General features: G+C 45.1%; 1 protein-coding gene across 6 annotated transcripts in view; it reads right to left on the reverse strand.

Annotated features, from left to right (window-relative positions):
- The window catches only part of GRAMD2B (GRAM domain containing 2B), a 102630-nt gene that overhangs the window by 24272 nt on the left and 51600 nt on the right, over window positions 1-26758 (reverse strand). For all 6 annotated transcript variants that reach the window (XR_009452582.1, XM_059693740.1, XM_059693742.1 and 3 more), the window contains exon 2: window positions 2453-2572. Coding sequence is in view for 5 of the 6 variants with exons in the window: in XM_059693740.1 (XP_059549723.1) it covers window positions 2453-2572 (120 nt within the window). In the remaining variant the exon portion in view is untranslated. The remainder of the gene's footprint in view (window positions 1-2452; window positions 2573-26758) is intronic.

Genomic DNA, 26758 nt, shown 5'->3' on the forward strand with positions numbered 1-26758 from the left:
TATTGAATCATGTGGTACACCCGAAACTAATATAATGTTATATGTCAATGATGCCTCAGTAGAAAATGAAAACAGATTAAAAACAAAACTTCTTAGAAGGGAAGTACACGATTTAGCACCAAAACAATAATATCACAGGCGTTAGGAGGAGGTAGAGAGACAATTAGTCTAGCAGGAGGAAAGAGAAGAGGAGACCAATAGAACAATGTGAGTTTAATGCATGGGGCCTAATAGGATGAGCAGAATTTGGGTGTGAGGAAAGAGACAAAACATCCCAGAGTGGGAAAACAGTTGGAGTGAAATCGGGATACAAAAGAACATGTTTGGAAGTCAAGTCCAGGGTTCCTTCCTAAGGCAGTTCTAGTCAAGGCTCTCCATTCAGTAGACGTGTGACTGCACATGACTTCAGCCCACAGCTCAACACAGTCATCTCAGAGTCATCTCAGAGTGGGTGCATGTGTGATTTTCAGAGGTTTGTGTATATATACATATGAACAAGTTTTTTGATATGATTATGCAGATTTTTTTTTGTTTATTGGGGGAAAATGGCCCATGACATCCATGATTTCACAATATGATTCCTTGGAATGAGGCACAGCTAAAATTTTTGGTTCAAAGCCGATTTAAGGAGAATTTTAAGCTATCTGAGTGGCATATGGGTGTGGCTGAGGGACAGAAACGCCTGAAGTCAGAGGGACATCAGGCGCTGGCTTTCTCAGTTGTGAAAAGGCGGACTATGTGATGTCCCAGGCCCCTGCCAGACTCTGTTTGAATCTGTGATGCTCAAACCACAGGTGAGATACCTCTCAGCTATTCAAGGGACATTGATTGGGATTCAGGTACTGGCCACGGAACCTATTCACAGATCGAAATGTCTTTAGAATTCTAGGGATTACTTAAAAAAATTATGAGTAAACATTTGTACTGTACTGGAAAATAAAATGATTTTTTTTTCAAATATCAAATTACCTATTACTTATACTATCCGCTAATTTGAATCTATCAGTTCTGCTGATCCAAATGAACAAATAGTAATGGAGTGGTCAAGGCAGGGGTCAGACCTCCTGAAGAACCGTAGACGGGAAGCACAGGTGACAAGCTGAGCCCTTGACAGCGTCAAGAGGAAGAGCAGAAGGGGCCATCTCTGGCGGTGGGGGAGGGGTGCATATTTACACAGCATGGCTTTGGTCTCCTCAACCCTGTTATTCTCACTTCCCGCAAGTGACTCTGCGCAGGAGCAGTGCAAAGTGAAACTGCGGGGCCCCTGATGCAAAAACCAAGAATTTCCAGACAGCGAGAGCCGAGTGAGCCTGAAACCAAGCGCTGGGATGGCGGCACCTCCGGGGAGCACACGCCCTGTGCCGCTGAGCAAGCATGCCCTGGCCGGGAGAATGGATCTCATCTACAGCCTGGGGAGGCTGGAGTTAAACCAGCGGTGCTTTAAAGGAGCATGCTGCAGCCAGTCCACATGGTGAGAGACACAAGAAACAACACGCTCATCTGGCGAGTGACACAGGATGCGCCGACAGGAAACGGCTACAGCAAACAGGGGTAAAGTGAGAGGTGAGGTCAGGCTGGCGGCACAGCTGGCGAGAGGGCCGGCCGTGACAGGCAAATCTGGGGGAGAGCGAAGACTTACACGTGGTCCTGCATGAAGTATGGAGGCGGAGAGAAGGGGTGGGCTGGGCAGCCAGGAGGAAAGGGAAAGCAGGAGTTACTCACTCGTCCTCTAGCAGGGGCCCAAGGACGCAGAAGGTAGCCGTTCTGACGGGTCTAACAGCAGGAGGAGGGCGGTCACCCTGCAACTCCTACAGATCCAGGGCCACCTCACTCGGACTTGACCACTGGTTTAACCTTCTCTTTTCAGGGCTAAAAAGCCACTCTTTCGTTCCTACTTCTTCCTCTCATGGGAAGGACAGCGCATACTGGTGCCTCGAGGAGGGATGGGGACCGCAGCTCCACATCTCAAAACTGCCGGGCCCCCCACAGCCCCACCACCAAACCCTGGTCCCAGCCTGTACAGCCGGCCTGGGGACCCCCGATGGGGTTCCCTCCACTCTTTTTCGTGGCCGCCAGGAGAGTGAGACAGCAGGTGTGCACACCCAGGGGCGAAGCAGACACTCCAGCCTGGGCGGGCCTTCCCAGGTGCTTTATAAACCTAATCCGGAAAGAGGGCCACCGGCTTCATCAGTTAGCAAAGCCAGTGCTCTAAGGAAAGGCCAGACACGCCGCAGCAGGCTGGGCGGGAAGGAGAAAAGTGCTTCTTTCAGAAGGACATGAGCAAGGAAGGCAAGCGCCAGGTGCCGGGATCTCAAGGAAAAACACCCGCTTCTTTCTCGGGGTGTTGTTGGCCTACAGACAACCCTCACGCACTCTTCTAACCACCACCATAGAGCTGGAATCGCCAGCTCCTCCCAGCAGCAAGAAGAACCAAGTGGGCGTGAGGACTCACCGCAGGCAGATGACTCTCTTCGGGTCTGGGGACTCGGCCTCGCTGGACGGGGTGGGAGACTGGGCTGTGGGCGACCTGCAGACCTTCTTTTTCTCCTCCACACCATTCTCAGCCTCTGAGCTGCAGAAGAGAGAAAATCGCTTCACCTTAGACATCCAGCGCGGGGGCGGACGTGAAAAAATGGTGAAGTCACCTCGCCTTCTGGAGCATGGAATGCTCCTCCGTCCCCACCAACAGGCTGAGGTCAACTGGGGCGGCTGTGCCCTTTCCAAACCTCCATTGCAACCCCGCTCGGCGGGCTTCAGCAGGTAAACAGCGGACTCTGTGAGGACTTGCTGCCTCCCAGGTCTGCGCCGGGCCGGCTCTGCCCTGCCTCCCCGCGCAGAGTGCAGATCACCTGGAGGCTGGGAGGGCCCCTGCGCACACGCACTCCCAGCCCTCAGCCAGGTGTGCGCCTTCCTGCTGGGAAACCCCGCGGCTCTTTGTTTGCCTGGCTTGTGTCACTTAGTCACCTTCTGTTGTAGTTATCCGGGCCCCACTTTGGGTTGTTGTTATTTAAGCAAGCACCTCTTAGGCAAGTGGCAGTCTCTCACCTGTCGGCACAACCACCCACCCAGGCTAGGTGGGATTATTTCCCCATGTGACAGATGTGGAATCTGAGGCTCTCAGACAGTAACTATCTTACCCAAGTTTGCAGAACTAGCATTTGTCTGAGTTGGGACTCAAACTCAGGTCTGTCCATCTGATAGGTCTCTGTCTGTCTCCCTCCCATGCAACCACCTATCTATCCATCTAACCCCCTTATTAGCTCTTCAGTGCAAGAAATTCAATTCAGGTGGGCTGGGAATCTGACTGATTTTTATCCTGACCCAGAGTCTGGGACACTGGTGGTATATAGTCCCGATCAGTAGGCTTTTGGAAGACTAGTTTTGACCTTGGTGAAGAGGGAATAGAGAGGAAAGTCAGTCAAGAGGGTCTGCACACCGAATCACTGAGGATGGAGGTGATCAGTGGCCCCTCAACCTCAGGAACAGAAGACACCACTTCCAGGTGGGAAGAGGAGAGGCAGGAACCAGGGGAGGGAGAATACAGGTGTTGTTCATGGGTCAGACCTTCCTGGGTGTCAGCCTGCACAGCAAAGAACTCACAGAACACACTTCTGAGAATGTGAGAACCCCATGGTGGCTGAGCATGTGTGAGGGAAGGCATATTAACATCGCATTGCTATGACAGTTTAGCTCATTTTAACCCGAACTTAGCACCCTTCGGTATCTTCACCTGCCAATGAACACGCAGGCAGGAAGGGTTACTGGTTAGGTTAAGCTTTGCGGTTGCTGATTTACCACATTTTACCGCGCGTGAAAATTCCATTGTGGTGTCAAAATCAAGGCCAAGTATCTCTGCCAAGGGATCCATGAATAATCCCCACCGATGGCTGGTGCTCCCATTTGGTAGTTAGCATTTCTCTTTTCCTAAACAGATACCTATTTGGGGACAAAGGCCCAGCCCTCTACTTCCTCAGTCCCTTTCAAAGGACTTAGAACTCTTATAAAGGGCCTCAGTCCATAACCGAACTGCATCGTGTGACAGAAGGGATGTGGAGAGCCTTGAAATAGCAACAGGAAAACACTGCTTTGGTTTCAAAGAGAGGACTTTACTTAAATTTAGCATCAAGTTTAAAAGCATTTTAGAACTGCTAAGGGGCCTTCAAGCCTATCTCTGCCTTTCCCCTCTGCCCCCAGGGTACACACAGCATCCTTCCTTCAGTACAGCGGTTCTCAACCTGTGGGTCACGACCCCTTTGGGGGTCGAATGACCCTTTCACAGGGGTTGCCTAAGACCACATATATAATTACATATTGTTTTTGTGATTAATCACTATGCTTTAATGATGTTCAATTTGTAACAATGAAAATACATCCTGCATATCAGATATTTACATTACGATTCATAACAGTAGCAAAATTATGAAGTAGCAACAAAAATAATTTTATGGTTGGGGGTCACCACAACATGAGGAACTATATTAAAGGGTCGCGGCATTAGGAAGGTTGAGAACCCCTGCTTCAGCGGCATCAGGCAGAAACCCACACGAGAGTCCCTCCTGAAGTAGGGCGACCAGTGTCCGTGGAACTTCAACAATCCATCTCAGCTGTTATTCAAATATTTACTGCATTTCAGGCCGGGCCAGATTAAGACTCAGAGGCAGAGCCGCCGTTGTCCCGGGCAGTACCTGTGTGCCCTTAGCAAGAGCCACCTCACCCCCACAATAAAGAGGGGCCTCTCTGTTTGGATGGAGCCCCCCCCCCCCCCGGTACACAGCCTGGCAGAGATAAGGTGCCCCTTGCTTAGCCCAGCACCAAGGTGCTAGGAAGCAAAGCTGGCTGTGTTCCTGCCTCTCCTGGCCCCAGCTGGGCAGGCACCTGTGCGCAGGGCAGGGCGCTGAGTGCTTTGCCCTGTGGTGGTCCTGGTTCAGGGCCCGGCTCAGCCCTGAGAAGGTGCGGTGCACACCTGTCAACCCACCAAGCCGTGCCTCTTAAGGACAGAACACACAGGTCTGCTCAAGTTAACTGGCTTCTTTCTAGTTAGTGTCCACCCCACTTTTCCTTACACTTGCACTTGGCCTCCAGTGCTGGGTCTGTCCTTGAAGGCCCTGGGGTGGTGCGCACTGGCTCCACAGAGCCGTCTAACCCAGTGGTCTCGGCTCTGCTGCTGCCGGCTTGATCACTCACCAGGCCCCGATTTAACGAGTGCCTTGTTCTGTTAACTTCTTCCTCTCAAACGGCTTGGCCAACTACTAGGCTAAATAAACTCCTTAAAAGCAGGGAACTTATGTCTTCCTCCTCCCCCTCCATCCCCCTCCACTGCACTTAGCTCAGCATTTTGTTCATGGTGGTCATTTATGTGTGTTGACCGACGTGGGAGTCATTCTGTAGCATCTCAAAGAGTCAGTGAAGTTCATCTAGGGACCAACTCAATTTTAGTCTTTGTTTGTTTGTTTGTTTTACTTAAAGATGCTACGGAAACTGAAGCAAGCTAATTCCTACCAATAGGAGAGATTATTCCGCAAACCCTCGACCCTCAGAGGCCGTCAGCAGCAGATGAAACTATGCAGAAGTCAAACGGTGGAGACTTCTGTCTGAGGAGCAGAGTGTGGGATGGGGCGGAATGCTTCCTGGCCTCTCAGTAACTAAGTTACTGTCAGGGAAGTGGGCGGTGGAGATGAAATAACACGTCTCATTTAAATCATGAAAATAAAGGCATCAGTTTTGCTTTAAAAAAACAAAAAAAACAAAGCAAGGCCCTTTCAGGGACACTAACTAAAGAGTTAACACAGCTAAGCTTAAAAAAAAAAAAGCCAGTCCTCCTCTTTCAACAATGTTTTTGGACAAGTCCCTGCTGACAGGGCAGGATGCTCGGAGCGGGGCAAGCGGGAGAGAGGAGTGAGTGACAGCTACAAGGAGCCGCGGAGCAGCCGACGATGCTGGAGCACAGGGCCCACCTTCCCCTGGGCCACGGTGGTTCTTTCCTCTCCCACCTCCAACCCATTCAAGCATCCATATGGGCCCTGAAAGCTTTTCAGTAGGAATTTCAGAGCCGTGAGACAGTCGTGCTCACACCAACCGAGCCTGACGCCCCTATCAGGGGACCGCATTTGTGTTCCCCGCTGGGAAGTGCTTGCTCCACTGAGATGCTGCCCCCCACTGTCACACAACCTGTAAATACAAAACAGGTCAGACCGCGCCTATCAGCCCAACGTCTGTCCATTCCCAGGCCTCACGGATCGGATGAGAACGTGATTTGGATTTCACGAAGATTCAGAATTAGAATTCTTATATGGGTCCACTCTTATTCCTCCCAGAGAGAGACTCTGTTCTCCGGACACACAAACCCCCCGCCGCCCCTCCTGCCGAGAACGTGTTGTATCCAGGCATCATCACACGCAAGTCACACAAGCAGCTACTGGGCTCAGCGATGACTAAGCTGCATCGCAGGAACCTGAAAACAAGAGCCTGCCTGAGGCTCAGCCGGGAAGCTGTGCTCCTTTCCAATTACAGCGGCAAACACCCGTGTGTGAGTCTACCTTCATGTTAAGTTAGTCTAGGCTGGGGCATAAAACCTGTCACTAAACTCCCTTAGGATAGGACAGGTGATGGTAGTTTTACATCCATTATCATTTTTAAAATCCCTGATCACCATTTCCTAAGACCACAGTCTTGACCAACAAAGGTTTAGAAGTGACTTGAAGGTGGGATATGTTCCCGCAGAGGACCTCGCTGGGATAAGCTCGTCGCCCGGGGACCGCCGTGAGTCAGGCCAGGTCTGCGACAGGCCACTGTGGCCGAAACCCTGCACTGAAAACAGGGCTGCACGTGGACGTGGACGGACCAAGGCCTGGGGCCGGGCAGACCCTGGGTTTCGGGTGCTGCCTGCTTAGTGGCTCCACGGCAGGCAGGCCAGGGCGGCAACACTTGGGAAGCAAGGAGACGGGCTCCGGGGGCAGACGAAGGTGCCGGGGACCACGGGGCAGCAGCCCCAGTGCAGAGACATCAGTCACACGGACCGAAAAAGGGAAGCAGAACGGGGTGCGTCAGGTTCGGGGGTGTGATGGAGACCAGGGCCTCCCCAACCCCTCAGCCTCCCCACCTGCAAAGTAAACTCAGAATCTCCCAACTCGATTTTTAAGGCAGGAAGAAGGGCCTTTCACTCACTATTCTCATACAATATACATTTTCCTTCGTTATCTACCTACACATTTATTTCTGAATAGGTGCTAAAGGCATAAGTGCACCACTCAAAAGTTACAAATGGAAACAAATCTCCCTTCTACCTGTGTCTCATGGGGCCCCCGTTTCTCTCCAGAGGTACCTCCTCCTGCCGTCCCAGCCCCTGTGTGTCCTTCTGGGAGTCTGTGTGCATGAGCGTGTGAGCCTGCTATTCTCTACCTGTTTGTTTTGTGTTTAACTTACTGTGTCTCGGTGCTTTTCCTAACACCACACACGTTTCCTCATTCTTCTTAACGACTGCACAGAGTTCACTGTAATGCGTGGATCATAATCTAACCAGTTCCTTATTGATGGGCATTTAGGTGGATTTCAGTCTTGCTACAAATATAAACACCACCACAACAAACGTCCTCGTATGTTTATCATGTGCGCGAAATTTTCCATAGGACAATTTCCTGGAAATGGGACTGTGTCAAAATGTACGTAATTGTATGAGCCAGTCAGAGAAAGACAAACACCATATCACCTTACCTCCTGTGGAATCTAGTGAACAAAACAAACTAACTAACAAAATAGAAACAGAGGCACGGATACACGGAACTCACTGACAGCTGTCAGAGGGGAGGGGGATGGGGGGGCTGGATGAAAGAAGATGACGGGATTAGCCAAAGAACAAATATGCATAGCCCATGGACACAGACAACAGTGTGTTGATGGCCGGAGGGAAGGGGCGTCAGGGGCTGGGTGGGAGTGGGCAAAGGGGGGGAAAATGAGGGACATCTGTAACAGTGTCAGCAACAAAAATAAAGTTAAATACATCAAGAAGTACATACTTTTAAAATTTTATAGTTCTCACTAAGTTGCCCCCAGTAGAGGGTTTGTGACCCATCTAAATGTTCTCCCAGAGAGAGACTCTGTATAACAGTGCTTATACATTCTTACTAACAAGGTGCTAAACTTAAAAAAAAATCCTGTTATAGTTTTGACATTTGCATGTCTCTCCTTATGAATAAGACTGAGTGTACTATTTTTATATGTTCAAGATTTTAAAAATTTTTCAGTTTTGTAAATTAGCCTCTATATACATTTTGCCAATTTTTCTAGTGGGCCGTTGATGAAAACATTTGGGGAAAACAATTCTTATCACAACTGCAATATTCTTGGCAATATTCTAGAATTGACTTTTTAAAAGAATAATTTTAGCATTTAGAAGAAGTTAAGCAGATATTAGGGGTCAGTATAATGTTAAAATAAAATGTTAATGACAAATTAACTTTTGTTTTCCTTGATAGGCATATGGCAGATAGAAAAAAAAAAGGAATACCAAACACTGTATTCTTCGGCTTTAGCAAAACCTACAGTGGAGCAGGACAGGCTTCCAGTTTGAGAAGGAGATCAGGAACACAATGTCTGCCCCTCCTGCCTGAGTATTTATAAAAGAAGTAATAACCCTCCTGCTACAACACTGGCGGGGAACTGTAAACAGAAGAGTGAAACTTCTGGGAAATGGAAAGTAGAAAGTAAAGTCCAATTTAACTCTTGCAGCAAAGTAGAGGAAGCTGTAGTTGAGAAGAGGGGCACCCAGGACAGAGAAAAGTGATGTGTCTGTCAGATTCCAGGAGGGGCTACAGGAGGAGGATGCTATAAATTGATGAAACAGCTGATTACCTTGAAGGTGTTTGGTGAGAAATCCCTGACTCCCTCACCCACTCTTGCCAGGTCAGGTACTTAGCCCCTGGGGGGGAAAATATCAGAAGGGCTGTCCATTAAAAACGGAACTTAGGTGCAGAAAACCAGGGTACCTGGTATAGAGGGTGGAGCCCCAGAGTAAATCCTTCTCATCCTTGTTCTGAATGAGGGCGTCTCCCGGCGAAGTGCCAGCTCCCTACCCATGTTTCTCCAAGCCTGCTCTAGTCCCTCATTTATTCTAACTATGAAATGACAACAAAGCATTGCCAGATATTCGAAGAAATCTGAAGTCTTAAAGAAAAGACCCAGATAAATCAACAAGAAGGTAAAATTCTTCGGAAACTGACTTGAGAGAACAGGAGAAAACTCAATACAAGAAAAACACCACCAAGCCTTTGAATTAATATCTTCAGAGAAAGAGGGCAGGGCCCATACATCAGATTACAATGTTGTGGAAAAGGAAACCTTCCTTAACCCCTCAATTCTCTGAGTCCAGAGCCTAATAGTCTATAGGCACTTTGTGACGTCCCTGTCCGTCCATCCTGATCTCTCTGATCCCCCTCTTTCCCGCCACTCCCCACGAGAAAACCCGGACACTGGCTGTTCCCTCTGCCTGGAATGCTCTACCCCCGCTCCCCACCCCCTACCCCCCACCCCCCTACAATCACGTGGCCCTCTCCCTCCTCTCTTCTCAATCAGACCTATATATTTAACCAAAGGTTTGGAAGATAGCATCAAGATACAGAAATACAAAAAAGAGAAAAAGTGAGGGCGAACAAGAAGACATGTTTAAGCCAGCCATTTCTGTATCAAATGAATAGAAATTTTCAATAGAAAAAAAAGGAGACAGTATTATTAAAGAAAAAATATGAGCCAGAAAAGAGTGAAAGAAAGGCAGAGGTTACTAAAATCCTAGAAGGTCTGGAGTCAAATTGATTTAACAAGAGATTTAGGTTGATGTATTTTTCTAAGACATAAACGAATGGAAATAGGAAAGAGTGGTATGCCTATTTAAAACTGGGAGTGGGAAGAGGGAGGCAGGGAGCTAGCGTGAGTTGAATCTTATGTTCCATCAAAACAGGAAGTTGGGAGATAAGGTTCAAAATTAGTAAGAAAGAGCAGGATGCATATATTTTTATAGATAATAAAATAACCACTACACCTAAAATCAGGTAGTTAAAGCTACTGGGAGCCAGATGGAGAATGGGAAAGGGGACTGAGTTCATTATATACTTTAACGTACTATATTGTTTTGATAAATATTTATAAAACATATTTATTAATATACTCATAGAGAAGATGTAAAATTCAGAGTACATCCAAAACAGGTGGAATTACTATCTTTGAATGTTTGAGTTCCTGCCATGTGTAGATAAATGCCAGGTGCTGTGCTCTCAAAGGACTTAGCCTCTGTTATTGGTTTATCGCATAAATAAAGCACAATATAGGTTGTAAGGGGCATCTCCCATAAAGAATCTTGGGAATTCAGAAATCTCTTCTATTTGTAAAGAGCAGAAACAGGGAAGTTTTGTGGCAGAAACAAGCATGAGCTTGTGTGGAGGTGGGTCAAGATGTCTTTAAAAAAGATTGTAACTGTATTTCTACTGAGATACAGACGTGTACATTACATTTCTACTTGTCCTATTCAATACCAATAAAAAACCAACAACAAAAAACAGTTCCTGTGGATGGAAAAATCAAAATCTTCCATTATAAAGAAAAAACTATGAGCCGGAAAATTGTTTTCATTAGTCATCTGTGCCACCTCTCTGCCCAAAGAAACACTGTATTTGTGCAAAGCTTCTTGTGAAGGATTGACATTTGAGCTGGGGGCATACAATGTGCACGTGTGGAGATACCAAAAGGGCACGAAAAATACAAGGAAACGCAGAAGTAAAGCACGCAGACAAGGAAGAGCCACACGCACAAGGAAATCTAGCACTTCGGTTTCATCGGGAGTCCAGGGAGCAGAAAGCAGCAGAAATTAGGTTCTTGTGAAGTTTGATTCCTAAAGAGACAGGGCTATTTTCATACTTCACTTGGTTCACAGTCGGGATTAATAGAAGACTTTTAAACAGAAGGAATGGGATAATGGGATATTAAGTGCCCACCTTTTCCCACACATACATGGCGGGGGCGGGGGGGGGGGGCCTGGATGAGATGTGTGCTTCTTCGAATCTGTGTACAAAAACAGCAGAGGTTAGGGGAAAGAGGCTGGAGGCAGATAAGGGGGACAGATTTGATGGCAAGAAGCAGAGACTGTACTGGAGAGATGACCCAGAGATACCACCAGCCGGAGTACAGAGAGCAAGCAATGGAGAGGAACATCCAAGATAACCCCAAGGTTATCTGGGGGATGGAGAAGGCAGCCTTGCCATGAACAGTTACGGGGAATACAAGAGGAGACATGGGAGGGAGTTTGCTAATCTAGTTTTAGTATAATAGACTTACATTGTTAGCAGGTGGTAAACTGTATCAAAAACCAAAAGAGCCCAAAAGAACAACAAAAAGAATATCTGATATTGCAGGGGCAGGGGTCTGCCGGTTGGATACTATTTCTATTGAGGCCCAAGCATATGGCCATGGCAAAGAGCAATACCTAAAGCTCAGCTGAACACCGGGCTGGGCAAATGGCTTAGAGCAGGCCACCAACCGACTCCCCGCACCTCTTTAACCTGGTCGCACAGAGCCCTCACTGTGCTCATGCGAGTGGACGAGTCACTGCTCCGTGAACAAGCACGTTATTCATTCCCACCTTACATCTACTCCCGATTCTATTTTCCTAAATCATTGCTTTTCTTTCAAAGCCTAAGGCAACTCAACCCCGCAAAGTGTTTAAATGTCAGGATTCTGATTCTGAGAGGATAGAAACCCAACTCAAACAAGTGTATATTAAAACACACACCCCACAAGGGCTTTGTTGCTGGTATAAGATGAAGTCAGCAGAGAGGACAGCTGCGGACGTTCCCCTGTGACCCCTGGAACACACAGCAGTGACCTCCAGGGTCTCCCTCTGCAAGTCTCTGGGACATCAATGCCCGATTCATCCTCCTGAGACACTGCCTCCATTATGTCAGGCCATTGGTCCAGAACCAACAATGGCTGTCCATTGAGCATCACGTTAAGGCATCTGGAGATGAGCCAAGGCCCTCCAGAGCTTTCAGCCTCCCTCTACTTTTCAGAAGGAATTCTCCATGCCCGCTATGTTGGTCTTCTCACCACGGCCTCGCCTACACCATGCGTCACCTTGCACACTGGCTCTTGTTCTGGCCTGGAATATCCTCTCTGATCCTTCCTAACTGCCCACCACTATCCACTGTTCCACGCCAGGTTATATACCCTTCTGATATTGGCCCCAATGTCTGGACGTAAGAAATTGTGCAATTACTACTTGTGAATCAGACAAATTTGAGTGTATTTGCAGTACAGGACAATGCTCAGCATTGAATATTGGGCTTGGGCATGTATTTTGTCTATGTGGTGAACACCTTCCCAAGATTTACCGGTTCTTTCGGAAGAGGGCCATGTTGAAGGTTGGACAGGCCATCTTTTCACTGAATCACCACGTGTGCAAATTTAGTTCTCAAACTGATGATTAGTTAGATGAGCAATAATTTGAAACCATATGGAAACTTGATCATACTGTCTCCACTGTTGGAAGAAACAACTGTAAGCAAAATCATAATCAAACTAAAACACTTCTCAGCAGTGGTATTTTGAGACCAAGCATCATTAGGAAACAATAAAAGAAAATGCATCAAGGAGGCGGTCACTGACTTTTCCAATTCCCAGAGAAGGTAGATTGATGCTCGGATGTGAGTGCCTTTTTGTATTACAGCCTCATCACACACACATTATTGGGCATGTTGTAGTGCTCACTGCTAACAACATTTCTAAAATATATATATTTAATATGTCCTTCAAACCAGAATATAATTTTCTTAGGGGCAGGGACTTTAAGTATTCTTTTTTTGTATTTCTGTCTTTACTCCTTTTCTCCTTCTTTTATTTTCACTCCTTTTTCAAAGTGGTTCTTCAAGCCCTAACCGGTGTGGCTCAGTGGATAGAGCGTCGGTCTGTGGACTGAAAGGTCCCAGGTTCAACTCCGGTCAAGGGCATGTACCTGGGTTGCGGGCACATTCCCAGTAGAAGGTGTGCAGGAGGCAGCTGATCGATGTTTCTCTCTCATCGATGTTTCTAACTCTTTATCCCTCTCCCTTCCTCTCTGTAAAAAAATCAATAAAATATATTTTTTAAAAAAGTGGTTCTTCAAAACAGCTTCCAAATCAGCAATTGCTGAATGTCAAAATAAGTCACTTTTCTATTCCTAAGATATATTAGAGGACATCTATTTAATTGAGGCATTTGGCCTGAAGGATGTGTTTGGCAAAAAACTAGATTTAAAAAGTAGAATGAAAAAGTTACCAAAACAGAAAGACAGGAGAGAAAAAGGACAGGGCATGGAATCCAGAATAAGCCCAGAATAAGCCCAGCCTGCAAGGCTCAATGACTGAGCATCACCCAATCATCCAGGAGGTCACGGTTCGATTCCCAGTCAAGGCACATGCTTGGGTTGCGGGCTTGATCCCCACTGTGGGGTGGCAGCCGATCAATGGCTCTCATCATTGATGTTTCCCCCCCTCTCTCCTTTCCTCTCTGAAATCAATAAAAATGTATTTAAAAAAACCCAGAATAAAAAAAAGTTAATGCCTCCATTTGGATTTTTCAGAACTTTAAAGGAACAGAGGACCAAGGATCATACAACATTGGGAGGACAAGGACTTCAGGCAAAAATAATAAAAAGGCTCAGTGTATAAGGAAGGAGAAAGGAAAGAACAAGTAACGCGTCTATTGGGAATGCCCAAGAGAAGAGGTGTAAGAGGTACAAAAACCTGAGAGGCGAGCAGTATATGAGGATGGAGGGATAAGGGCGCAGCGGAGCAGAGCGGTTCCAAATAATCAGGGAGAACCAGGGTCTCCTGGGAGGAGGCCCAGATGAATGAGGATGACACACCTGAGACAATTACTGTGTATCTTCTGGTAGCGGGGTGCTGGAAGAGAGCGATGTCAGAGAGACCCGAGTCAGAGGTACTTGTCCAGGAAGGAGCAGGAATGAGGACCAGATGGCAAGTGAGAAAGGGAGGAGGCTGAGACGCCCCAGAGGAGGCATCACTAGTAAACGTGATGGGCAGCAGACGTCATGGGCAGAATGTTCTTTTATGTTAACACATCTCCTCTTGCATTAACTTTCACTTCTCGTTACCATACATATGACAGCTTTTATTTGGAGAGGGAGGGAGGGACGGGGAGAGGGAGGGAGGGAGGGGAAGAAGGAGGGAGGAAGGGAGAGGGAGAGAGAGAGAGAGAGAGAGACAGAGAGAGAGAGGAGAGAGAATGTGTCATGCCAGAAATACATGTATTTAGCCAGAAGAGAATATTTTACCTATGAATAGCACAGTAACATTTAAGGCTTAAAAAAACAACACACACACACACACACACACACACACACACACACTAAAAAAAACCCCAGGGCCATTAGAAGCTTACTTGAGAAGAGAGAAGTGTTTGCTTTTGTTTTGAGAACCTCCCCCCCTCCCATCTCCATGGAGACGAGCTATGCTACTTTGGCCCTCTGCTGTTGGAAAAGGCATTTGGACTTAAAGCATCCGGAGGTAGGAGCTGCCTCCTGCCACCCTGGCTGCCATCTGCGATGAGTAAAGTGCGTTCTTTCCTCTTATAGCTCCATTTCCTGGAACGCTGTCTTTCTGTTCCATGTACAGGGGGAAATCAAAAGCCAGACAGCTACAAGTCCAAGGTTGTGGGCAACACTGCAGAGTTAAAATAGCACCAGAGAGCATTCCAGAAACCTCTTTCCCTTGCCTCCCCCACCCCGCCTCAAACTGAGCAGCGCCACTTCCTCCGTCTCCTGTGTTCTGTTGTCATGGTTCAGAACTGCATGTGCGTGAGGACAGCTCGGTGTGTTCACTGGGCTGCCACACAGGGGTCTCCCTGACGTCAGCGTCCCCCTCACGCCACATCGCCCGCAGTGGTCACGATGGGCAGGGGCGTATGTGTGCCACTAACACACGTGAACATTCTCTTTGCTTAAATGCCATGTATTATTAAAACCCAGATTCCTTTCTAATGAAAAATTAATGGGACTCAACTCCTAGAGAAGAGAGGTACTGTCACTTTAAAAAAATAGGTTATCTACATGTTAGAGAAAATAGTTATTTGTAAAAGGCTTTGGTTTCACCAAAACATGTCCAAACTAGATACACTTACTTAAGGAAAGAACAGTTCATGTTATCCTCTGGCAAAAAATAAATAAATAAATAAATAAATAAATAAATAAAAAGAGTGCATTTCTAGTTATTTCAAAGTTGTAAGATGTAAAGTGTTAAGGTAACCTACTTATGAAAGTAAACCTATTAAGTGTCTCTTACTGGATCTGTTTTTCCCTGGACTTTATCCCTGTGTTTTGTATATATTATTGTCACCGATATGGAATTACTCAATATTTATATCACAATTACATAATGAATGATATAAATATCATATACCATCATCATATTATTTGTTATGTGTTACATATTATAATTGTTATTATAGGTATCAAAATATGGAATAATTGTAGAACTAATAACTCCACACATGAAGAGAAATGTTTATCCTGCTATTTTTAAAGACAACTAACTCGTAATAAAAAGATTCAGTGTGTAAGGAAGGAGAATGGAAATAACTGGACAGAAGAATTAGAATGAATGTAAAGTATACATGACAATTAGTAACTCTTTTCAAGGAAATAAGCAGTAAGCCTAAATAGATTTTTAAAAATATTACACCTAACACCTAACATCCTTATTCCCTGTCCTTCATTTCTCCCCTGGCAGCGTGCCTTTTCGCTACCCGTGCCGAAACTATATTCCTTTGGAAAACACCCGCTCGCTGCCTCTTCCTGGCCACTCCTCCCTACTGGATTTTCCAGATGACTTTGCCTGCGCATTGCAGTTCTCAAAGAACATGCACACCCACACCACGATACCGTACCAGCCCTCACTCACGCCAGCTTTATGAGGCAAGTATGCAAGACAGGCGTCATCCCTATTTCACAAATAAGCAAACCAAGACCAGAACACTGAGGGACCACTCGGAGTGACTGGAACCTCCATTACTCTCACACTTAGACCGTCTCCCACCAAATCCAGTCAGACACCAAGACCTGCGGATTTTACCTCCTTAGTATTTCCCACTGATGCCCCTCCCGTGCCTTCCCAGTGCTGTTGGCTTGTTCGAGGGTCCTCAATGTAGGGTCCTCTTGCCTGGACCACAGCACCTCCTACCTCGCCTCGAATGACATTTCCTCTTCCCTTCTTACCTCCTCCCATATATACGGGAACTCACTTTGCCCCGTGATCTTTGAAAAACCCAAATCTGATGTGATATTCACATCCTCTTCCAACCCCACCCCATAAAGCCCTCTGGTTCTCTGTTGTCTGTAGGTGAGTGCAGGCTGCCCACGCCCTCTCCCCTGGCCCTGGCAGGCACTGCTCATCTTCCAAGGTTTAGCTCTGGCTGGGGCCTCCCCCGGGAAGCCTCTCCCAGCCTTTTGTGTGCCCTGAGGACTGCCCCCCCCCTTTTGTTTTAAATGCTCCACCTCACTATCCTAAGGTCTGACTGCTTTGGCTTGGAAACTGCACACTTTAATGTGGGGTTTGGTTTAAGTATGAATGGGCTACTGTTTACTTGTGTCTCCCCCCCCCCACCCCCCACCCCCACCCCGCCCTTAGACCACAAGCGCCTGGAGGGCAGGGTCTAGGTTTAATAACATCTCTGTATCTCTAGGGGGGAAGGTGCTCCCCTCATTTCCCTTAAGTATTCATGTTCCTTAAACCAGCCCCCGAGGCCAGGCGTCCTGATTTCCAGCCCAGAGCCCTTTTTGGCGACACCAGACAGTATAAGTAGCAACAGGAAGGCATGTACTTCACCTGAAATTCCTGGACTTGGGAAGACTGGCTTGGGAAAGGCCAGAGAAGTTTTCTACTGGGGGTAGGGCCGTGTTCTGGCAAATTCAGACTAAACCAGTCAGGGGCAGTTTAGCAAGGCAGTGGCCCACCCTTCCATTCTTCCAGACAAAGATCGGACAAATCCATCCGCAGAAGGTGTGGGTAAAGAAGAAACATCTTCACCGAGGAAGCATCATTGCTTCTTCCCACGAAACTGGGTGAAAGGTAGAGCAGTCTGTCTTACTAAGGCCAAAGGAGCTCCTGGTCAATGCTGGGAGGGCCCGGGGCCTTAGCTGGCTGGACTGTGTAAGGGCAATGCTTAGATAGTGTAGATTCCAAGAAACGGAAAGAGAGCAGGATTGCTTTTCTTCATTTTATACCTCGGGAAGGACCTAGGGAAGGCTCAAGGGGAAGAAGCTATTCCACAACCTGTCTTCCTAAGCGCAGCCCAATGCTGGTTTCTGGGAGTGGCATCTTCACAAGGGATCTTATCATATTTCAGTGTCTTAATAAGAACCCGGCTTTCTCGCCTCCACACCAGGCCCTCCCTCCCACAGCATGTGCTAGGGAGCTGCTATGTATAGAGCTGCTCTCTGTCACATTAAACTTGAGTTCAGAAAACACATCCCCCCCCCCCCTTTTTTTTAAATTAATGTTGAGTAAAGGAGCTTTAGGGGATGTGTGCATTTTCTTTATGACCCATGCAACTAGGTGACGTTGACCAAAGAAACAGTGGCAATGTTTGAAGATCAGTCCTAGTTTTCATCGGAGAAACTCAGACTGGTCTACTGTTTTGGGATTAACATTTAATTTACATCATAGCTGACTGAGTAATTAAAGGTACCCACTTTTTTTCATAAGTGATTAGAAAACTTTCCAACCACTTACTATGATAATTTTATGAGCTCTACAAAGAAGAATGATTATCTACTCACAGCCAATCTTGTTTCATCTGGATCCCTGCCCACTCCTCCCACCTCCTATTTATTTGGAAGCAAATCCCCCCATTATCTCTGCATCTTTAACTATTGCAGTATGTAGCTCTCAAAGGTAATAACGATTATTTATTTTAGAAAAAGAGATAAACATAATACCAATATCAAATCCCAAAAGGATTAACAATTGTAAGTGATTGAAAAAAATAAGTGAAATCTATTGCTCTGCAGGGAAGGGATTAGCACGCGTATTACTGTTGAGGAGGAGCAGGGCATGCCTCCCCAGAAGAGGCCACTTTGGTATATTGGTTATTTTGAGCTATAGTCACGTGAAGAACAGAAAATGCAGGGAAAATGCAGGTTTCCCCTGAACTTCCCTTCTCTGCCCAAGGTCAGATCCTCCAAAAGGAACTCAACTGTCAAAAATCCCTCCCTGGGAGTTTCATCAACCAGAGAGGATTGAGTCATCACAGGACACTAGACTAGAAGTCAACACCACACCCAGACCAACTTCAACACAAACGATCAGACCTCCCATCTCTTCTGTGGGACCTTCATCTTTCCAAAACATCATTTACTCTCCCCTGAGAAACCTACATCCTCCCTCCCGTTTCCTTGTGAAGATGGTATTTAATCCTAATGCCTGGGAATTACTCATTTTTCCCTGGGTATCTCCCATGTCTACATGAGGAACACAGGTTCATAAACTTCTGTTTGTTTTTCTCCCGTTAATCTGTCTGTTATGATAGGAGTCTCAGCTAAGAACTCAAAAGGGTGGAGGAAAAATGATTTCCCTCTTCTCTAGTATTTAGGATTACAGCGGACTAAATCATCTCTAGGCACATGGTTGGATATTTGAGTGCCCAGTATGGGGTTTGGGAGATGTCACGTTCCCCGCAGTAGTTTACCTGACTGTGGCCAGCTTGACAACAGGAGGTACCTACCTTGATATCTCCACTTCCTTCTATTTGGGAGCCCAGCTGCTCTGACTACTCTGAGCGGAGGAAGAAACAGACATGACATTCCCTAATCTCAATTCCTGGGCCAGATTAAGTGTTCTTGGGGATGAAGGAAAAGAGAGTCACCATTACATGGGTCAACATGAAGCTAGTTGTAATTGTGACCAGAATGTATCCAACTGGATGAGCTACCTTGAGTCTAGATGGGATGATGGAGCCACACCTGGATCCTGCCTGTGCCTCTTCCCAGCTCACACCCAAGGGACCGTCTTGACAGAACCTGAGCAGACACAGGTGACAGTTCAGCTGCCCATTTCCTCTGGCCCATCAATACTCTGTGTCATCAAAGTCTCAGGCTGTGCTGGTGGTACTCAAGGTTGTCTGGGCTTTCCCACAGACACGCTCATTGGCCTTTGAGAATTGGCAGCTTTAGGTCAGACCTTGTGAGCACAGAAAAGTGACAGTTCTGCACCTATCTAAAAAAGAAAGCGGTATGTGGGTTTGAAACAAAATATGGAGTTCTAGTTGCAAAGATCAGTTCTCTCAAGAGATGAGATTCTCAGAATCTGTCCATTACACACATTTGCCCCTTATCTATGCAAGAGGTTCTTGCCAATTCATGGAACAAAAACCTACAGAATTTTGTTCATGAGAAACAGCTCTTATGTAACAATAATTCCTACCCTCTCCTTGAATGGCTTCAGATATCAAACAAGCAGTTAGCTTAGAAGAGGCATTGAAGAAAGGTCTTTTCTAAGCTGGAAGGCCAGCTGTTATTTTTAAGGCAGTTATCTGCAGAGTATGGTTTGCTCAATAGTGGGAGATAATGGCGAGGGCCCCTCTTTTGTAGTATATACCTGAATTCCCATATCACAACCCCTGCATGCCTCCTAGCCCCACCCACTATGTTCCATCTCCATTTCTTTGAAATAATATTTGAAAAGGATAAGCCAGGATTGGGGGTAAAGGTGTTGGAAGGCATCTCTATCTTTCACTGATGTGAGTGTAACAACACAAATGCATGAAGTCACTGGTGGCATCTTTCCATCACAGCCGAGAGAAAGCCGGTTTTAGGGAGGAGGACAGCAAAGGGACTGTTTAGGAAAGTCACCGACTGTCAACATCGCCACTGGGACAGCAGTAGGTGACCCGGTAAAGGGTGTCTCTGGAGACAGAAGAGAAGACATGAGAAAGAGGATGTGGGAGGGCTCTGCATACTCAAGGTTTTGCCTGAAGAGGCTCTGTTTTCTTTGAACTAATTAAGGGGCCCCTTGGCTCAGGACACAAATACCCAGACTGGAATAACTCTTACCAAACCAGGACTGGTAACACAGACAAGGCTGAAGAACTTTTCTCTCCTTCATGATGGAGAGAAAAGCTCATTTTAGGTGTGTTTGAGCAGTATGGTTTCTGGTAAGATCAATGTGTATACCCCATAAATTTGTGGTTCTCAAAGTGAGGTCTAAGGACCTTCTATGTCAGACAATCACCTGGGGGTTGGGAAAGAGGGGCTTATAAAAATGCACATTCTTAGCCCTATTTCAGACCCTTTAAGACCTAAGTCTTATACCCACTACAGTCTCAGAACTACTGAGGTGAGTGTGAACCAAGTCAAGATTGTTGGGCCAAGTGGGAAGCCAATCAATCACTTTTGTTTCACCCAGCGATTTTATAATGAGAGTGGTCAATTTATCAGCAGAAACTAGCACTTCTGGAAAAATAATTCCTCCTAATGATATATATAATGCATGACATGTCTATATTAGTTAAATGCACTATCCAAAAGCAAATATGAATCATATATGAGTTTTCTTTGGGAGCTACAATTACTGGTGGTTTTTGTTTTATTTGTTGCAATGATCTGTAGTTGTCAAGGTTACTACAACGGGCTTCTTATAATCATAGATGTTAATTTATTTAAAAGTTTGTTTAAAAGAGGAAGGAAAAGGGACATTGGCTTTTGAGAAATCAATTAAGCACAATATTTAAAACTAGAGCAGATCTCAAGTAAATGCTGAGGACGGGATTTCAAGCAGGAGGTTCACAAACCCTGAAAGTTTTATAATGCATATATTTGAATGCACCTTGGATAATGCATTTTAAATAGGGTTTTGAGTGAGTTTGTTTCAAAATTATGATGGATGTAAAGAAGGTGGTTGAAGATGAGATCAGGGGTTAATGCTAAATTAAAATCCTATAGTTTGAGAATATATCATGAGTCTATCTTCTATCATTTAGATTTAGAATATTCTTATGTGTTATTCTTTCAGAAGGATTTTAGACTCATTCTGTAATATTTTCTTATTGTCACTGAGGTCTGTTTGGCTTCACTGAACTTATGAATTGAAGGAACACAGCTATCTTTATAATGTCAGGTTTTGCTTTTAAAGAAGGTAAACCTCTCCATTTAGGTTGTCTCCTTTAAGAGGTGTATTGTTTTACTTTAAGTCCTATCAAATTTAATTTCTGTGTATTTTATATTTTTCCTCCAATTACTTTTTAAAAATTTGTTATTGCTGGTAGGAAAGGTAATGGATTTAAAATTTATTACTGGGAATCAGTCATCTTAATGAATTACTCTTGTTTCTAATTGTGTTTGTATTAATTCACTTGAGTTAAAAAAAATAAAATGAATTTTCACCTATACTCAGCATACGGAAAGTCCAACCTTCTTGGGTCACTGCTGTCCTAGCAGCATTTAATATTCCTTATAGACGTCATCCTCTAACACACTGATCACTTTCCTTTTCTTGGGAACTTTGATACCTGGATCCTTCAACGCCTACATAGATGACATCCAACAACTTGCATTCACTCCAGTGACCTTTACTTTTACTTTACATGTCTCATAGTCAATGCCTGGCTTTCTTCATTGCTCAGATGGCTCGATGCAGAAATGCTCCCTCAATATGACATCTCTAACCTCCCACTGTCTGCCTAATCTTCTACCCTTCCTGTTCCCACCCCTCACCACTCCCACCATGTGTGCTTTTGGCCTCAGAGACAACAGTCCTTGATGTTTCCATGTTCTAGTCTTTCAATCCCTTCTGTATGTTTTCCTGAAGCAGCTCAGATATTATGCTGGGGTCCAGCCCCAGCGGGTCCAGGGGTCCCCAAAGATGTGGACGGAGTCGGTGAAGAAGGAATGACACGGAGGCAGTGTTCAGGTGATCATCATAGCCGGGTTCTCTTGTCAGGATCTCCAGCCAGGTTCTGTAGCCAGTTCTCCAGCCAAGTTCTGTCTAGGATCTCTAGCCAGGTTCTGTAGCCATGTTCCCTCGCTAGGTTCTCCAGCCAGGTTCTGTCCAGGTTCTCCAGCCAGGTTCAGTCACCAGGTTCTAGTCAGGTTCTCTTGCCAATTTCTGTAGTCAGGTTCAGTCCAGGATCTTTTGCCATGTTCTCTCCAGAGAAGTTCTTCTGTCTTCTAAGTTCTGTGTAGGTTCTGTCTTCTAAGTTCTGTCTTGTTACATCTGTATTTATACCAGTTGATTCCAATCCTATCAATCTCTATTCCAAAGGTTAGGGCGTTTCTTATCTCCATTCCAGGGAGTAAAGATTATGTAGTTTAAGCATGATTGTTCGTAGTTAAAGTGATTAATTACCCGCCTGGCACTTAGTTAAGAGGTTTTATTCCCTCCCTAACTTCAGGGGAAAATCCCTACCTGGGGAAACAACCTTTCTCAGAGAGGAAACCTTGGTTAAAACACATAGTGCCAAGAAGGTGAGCAAACATTTTAAGAACAGTATGCCATATATGCCAGGTCCTTTGAAACAGCAAGGATGGACCGGCTCCTGGCAATATTATATATGATTGATCACTTTCAGTTTCCAATAATGCCAGTCTTTCTGCACTCAGCATAAACACAACAAGATCAGCTCAAAATTAACCTGTTTAACTTCTAATCCCTGGATTCTCAGCACTGTTGAGGGGGACAAATTAGCCCTTACTGTGATAGTGTCTGTGCTGTCAGCTGAGCCCTCAGCATTCCTTGGACATCATCCTTTCCTACTCCCTCAACTTGTATTCCAAACACTCTGCATGCTCTTGATGGGGACTGGGGCAGACCACCCCCAAATATACCAAGGTGGCATGTTGATTATTTTGAATTAAAGTTACATGAGAAAGAGCCAGTGCAAGAACACTCTGAACCTCTTTCCTCTCCTTGATTTTCTCCTGTTAATCTGTCTTATGCGAGTTTAATGCCGAGACAAGGCATATGAACCTAGGAAGATAGAGGAAAAGTTTTTCCTCTCCAACAGTTCTCAAGCTTCTAACCAAACACAACTCATCCCTCTGAATGAAAGGGGCCATGTAATGACTTCGCTAAAAAAACTGAAAGTTAAAGTATTCAGACAAGGGCAAACACATATCTTCCCCTGACTGACAAGTGCCTGTGCCTGCATCTACTGCAACTGTACATTTCTCTAGTTTCAGAAGACAAGGTCTCTTTCTTTTGATGTTCAAGCCCATTTTATGATACCTCTGGGCTTGTTCAGTTATTCCATCTTTGTGCTATATCTTCCTCTTTTCCCTTTCACTTGGCTTTTTCTCCTAGTTTACATATAGCCTAACATGGCTCTCTCATCCAAAACCAAAACTTCCTTCGACTTCATTTCCTCTCATTACCTTCCTCTCTTTCCTTCACTTCTCAGCCAAGTCTCTTGCAGCCAGTCTACCCATGCTGTACCTGCTCTCTCATTTCCCATTAACCCCATCCAGCAGAGCCTGGCTTCTATTTCCATTGCTCCACTAAAATTTTTTCTGACAAAGTTCACTGAAAATCTTTGTATTAGTAAATGTTTAGGGTCATTTCAGTTCTTTTAATGCTGCTATTGGTAGAACCAGCCACCGTTGAGTATCTCTTGAGATTCTCCTTCCCTTGTTTGTGTTTTAATTTTGTTTTGTTTTCTGCTGTGCTGTTTATTCTCCACCTTTGTGGCCTCTTTTTGACCTTCATCCCAACATAAAATCATTCCTAGGTTCTCTCTTTGGTCCTCTACTCTTCTTTCCATAGGAAAATTCCATCCACTCTCATGATTTTAACTATATGATTAACCTATATGCTGAAAATTCCCAAATCTATCTTTCAGCTCAGACCTTTTCTGGTATCAGCAACCAATTCTCCAATTCTTCAGACTCCAACTGGGTATCCAACAATTCAGTTAAATTCAATTCAATTCAATTCAATTCAATTCAATTCAATTCAATTCAATTCAATTCAATTCAATTCACTACCTGGAGTTAGCACAGACCCCACAGGTTCAGGGCTTAGTCCCACAAGACTGCCTCCACTTCAGACACCAGCTGCAAGTCCCAGGCCAACAGACTATAAATCAGGGGCTCCCATGACCTTCCCCACACTCATCAGGTTCGATAATTTTCTAGAATGACTCACAGATTTTATGGAAATGCTTAATTTACGTTTTCCAGTTTATCATAAAGATTACAACTCAAGAGCAGTCAGATGGGAGAGACTGCTATAGGGAAAGGTATGTGGGTTTGTGGAGCATTCATGCCTTCTTTGGATGCATTATCCTCCGGGCACTTTCATTTGTTCACCTATCTGGAAGCTCATCAAATCTTGTTCAAGCATTTTTATAGCATTTAATCTCCAGGCCACCTCCCATCCCAGGAAGGTAGGGGTGGGGCTGAAAGCTCCCAACCTGTAAACACTTGGCCTTTCAGGTGACCAGCTCCATCTTGAGGCTATTTAGGGGCTTACCCCTAAATCACTTCGTTAGCATACACTCAGGTGTAATTAAAAGAGGTTATTTATGAAAAACAAAAGACAGTCCAATCACTCATGAAATTCCAATTTTAAGAGCTCCCTGCCAGAAACTGGGGGTAAAGACCAAATATATTTCTTCATATAGCACAGACTTCCATGTCAATTTTGACTTTTATAAAAGGGGCTCATCATTTTAATACCAAAATCTCCTTTTCCTCCTATGTTCTATGGCTTAACCAATGGCATCACAATCCACACAGCCTTCCTGCAGAGAAAAACAGCCACTTAGCTTCCTCCCTCTATCAATCCAATTCGTCACCTGGTTCTCCAGTTTTATTGTGTTGACATTTCTCAAACCTATTCTCTCCCCAGCTTTCCTACTAAAACAATCTCACCTGCGTTGTCTCATAGCCAGCTAATCTCTGCTTCCCATTTTGTTCTAAAATAATCTTGAACCTTGTTACTGGAGTCATTTCTAAAAAAACTCAAACCTATCATATTCCTAGGTAAACCCTTCAGTGGATCCTTGTCTTATAGGTACGTCCAAGCTCCTTCTCAAGGCATAAAAGGTCATCCTCTGTGACCTTCCTCCAATCTACTGCTCCTGCCTCATTCATTGTCAGTCAGTATTACACATTTTATGTTCTAGTAATGTTAGTTCTCCATAGTCACCAGACTGTTTCACATAAACTTCCTTTTGTCTATTATTTCTGGATAGAATATTCTCTCATATTCTCTCTCTCTCTCTCTCTCTCTCTCTCTCTCTCTCTCTCTCTCTCTCTCTCTCTCTCTCTCTCAGTGAGGGGAGGTGGATGCTAACTCTATTCCTCCTTTAAGACTTAGGTATTATCATTTCCTTTAAGAAGTCTTTACTCAGTCCCACAATGGGCTAGTTTCTCCTCCACTATTCTCTTTAAAATGCCTGTACATATTCTTATTTACCACAGTAGACTGAAACTCACATTTAATATTAAGATATTGCTCAAATTACAGTGAAATATGCTCTTATGTTCTTGAGGGCAGGGTCCATGCCTAATACATCCTAATATCCTTATAGCATAGTACAGTGCCTAACAATAGTAGGCCCTCAAAAAATATGTGTTAAATTCAACTACTGATGTAAGTAAAAGTATTTTAAGGAATATAAAATGTGCTTTAAAAATGCTATAATGATTATTAAGCTGAAGTGGTAAGCTAGTATCCCTGACTTCACTGAGAAGGAAAAAGGTTTGGTAACCTTCAATCGTATTCTGTATTCAAGTGCAATATGTGACTATTTTCAGACCTCATCTATACCAGAGAAACTTGCAATCCCCATTTGTGTGACAGGTTTTACATTAAGTTATTTGATTAGACAGTTCTACTATGACTGGTCCAGAAGGCATACTGGCACTGTCCCCTGCAGCCAAATGGCAAGGTGGGGTTGTCTGAATGCGACAAGAATGCTGATATGTATCTATAAATGCGTAAGAGGATAGGTGAGGTATGTTCCAGCCGAAGTTCCTACCTCAAACAGGTATAGGTTTACCCAGGGAAAGAAATAAAAGAAAAAAAAATAAAAGAGGCCAAAGCAAGTAAGAAAGCAAGGATTCTATTCATATTCAAAACGCTTCCCTCAGTTTGTTCAGTCTGATAGAATTCTTTATACAAAGGCTACAGAGGAGTGCAGAGAAGTAGGGCAGTTTCTTCAAAGACTTGCACTCTTCATGTTGGAAGGGATCTAACAAATCAGGTCATTCAGCCCTCTCTCTTTACAGGGGAGGAAACTGAAGACCAGACAGAATGATTTCCCTGAAGTTTCAAAGAATCAGTAGTAGAGCGAAAGCCGGAAGTGAAGCAAAGAGAACAAAGCAAGGAGGAGCATTCTGAATGGGGGCTCCAGATCCTTCCCACTCTGCTCTTGCTGCTAGTCCTCCTGCCCCAACCACACTAGCCACAGGAGACCCCTCAGTAGTTATCAAAAAATAGGAATTTGAACTTTCAAGCATCCTGTCCTTGTTCTTTCCTCCCCGAAATGATTTTCTCCATCCAGCAGGGGCCAAGTACTTTCTTCCTCATCAACATCACTTCAAGCATCACTTCTTATCTCAGCTCACCTTAAGAAAAAGAATCGCTACATCTCTGTTCCCATTAGCAGCTGATAACTACTGTGGAATTCTTATCACACGGCATTAGTTGTGTGTGTGTGTGTGTGTGTCCTGCTCTCCTCTCCCCACACTGGCAGCTCATAAAGGGCATCACACCCATCTCTTAAGCCT

Source organism: Myotis daubentonii, chromosome 4 (assembly GCF_963259705.1).
Source record: "Myotis daubentonii chromosome 4, mMyoDau2.1, whole genome shotgun sequence".
NCBI classification, from domain to species: Eukaryota; Metazoa; Chordata; class Mammalia; order Chiroptera; family Vespertilionidae; genus Myotis; species Myotis daubentonii.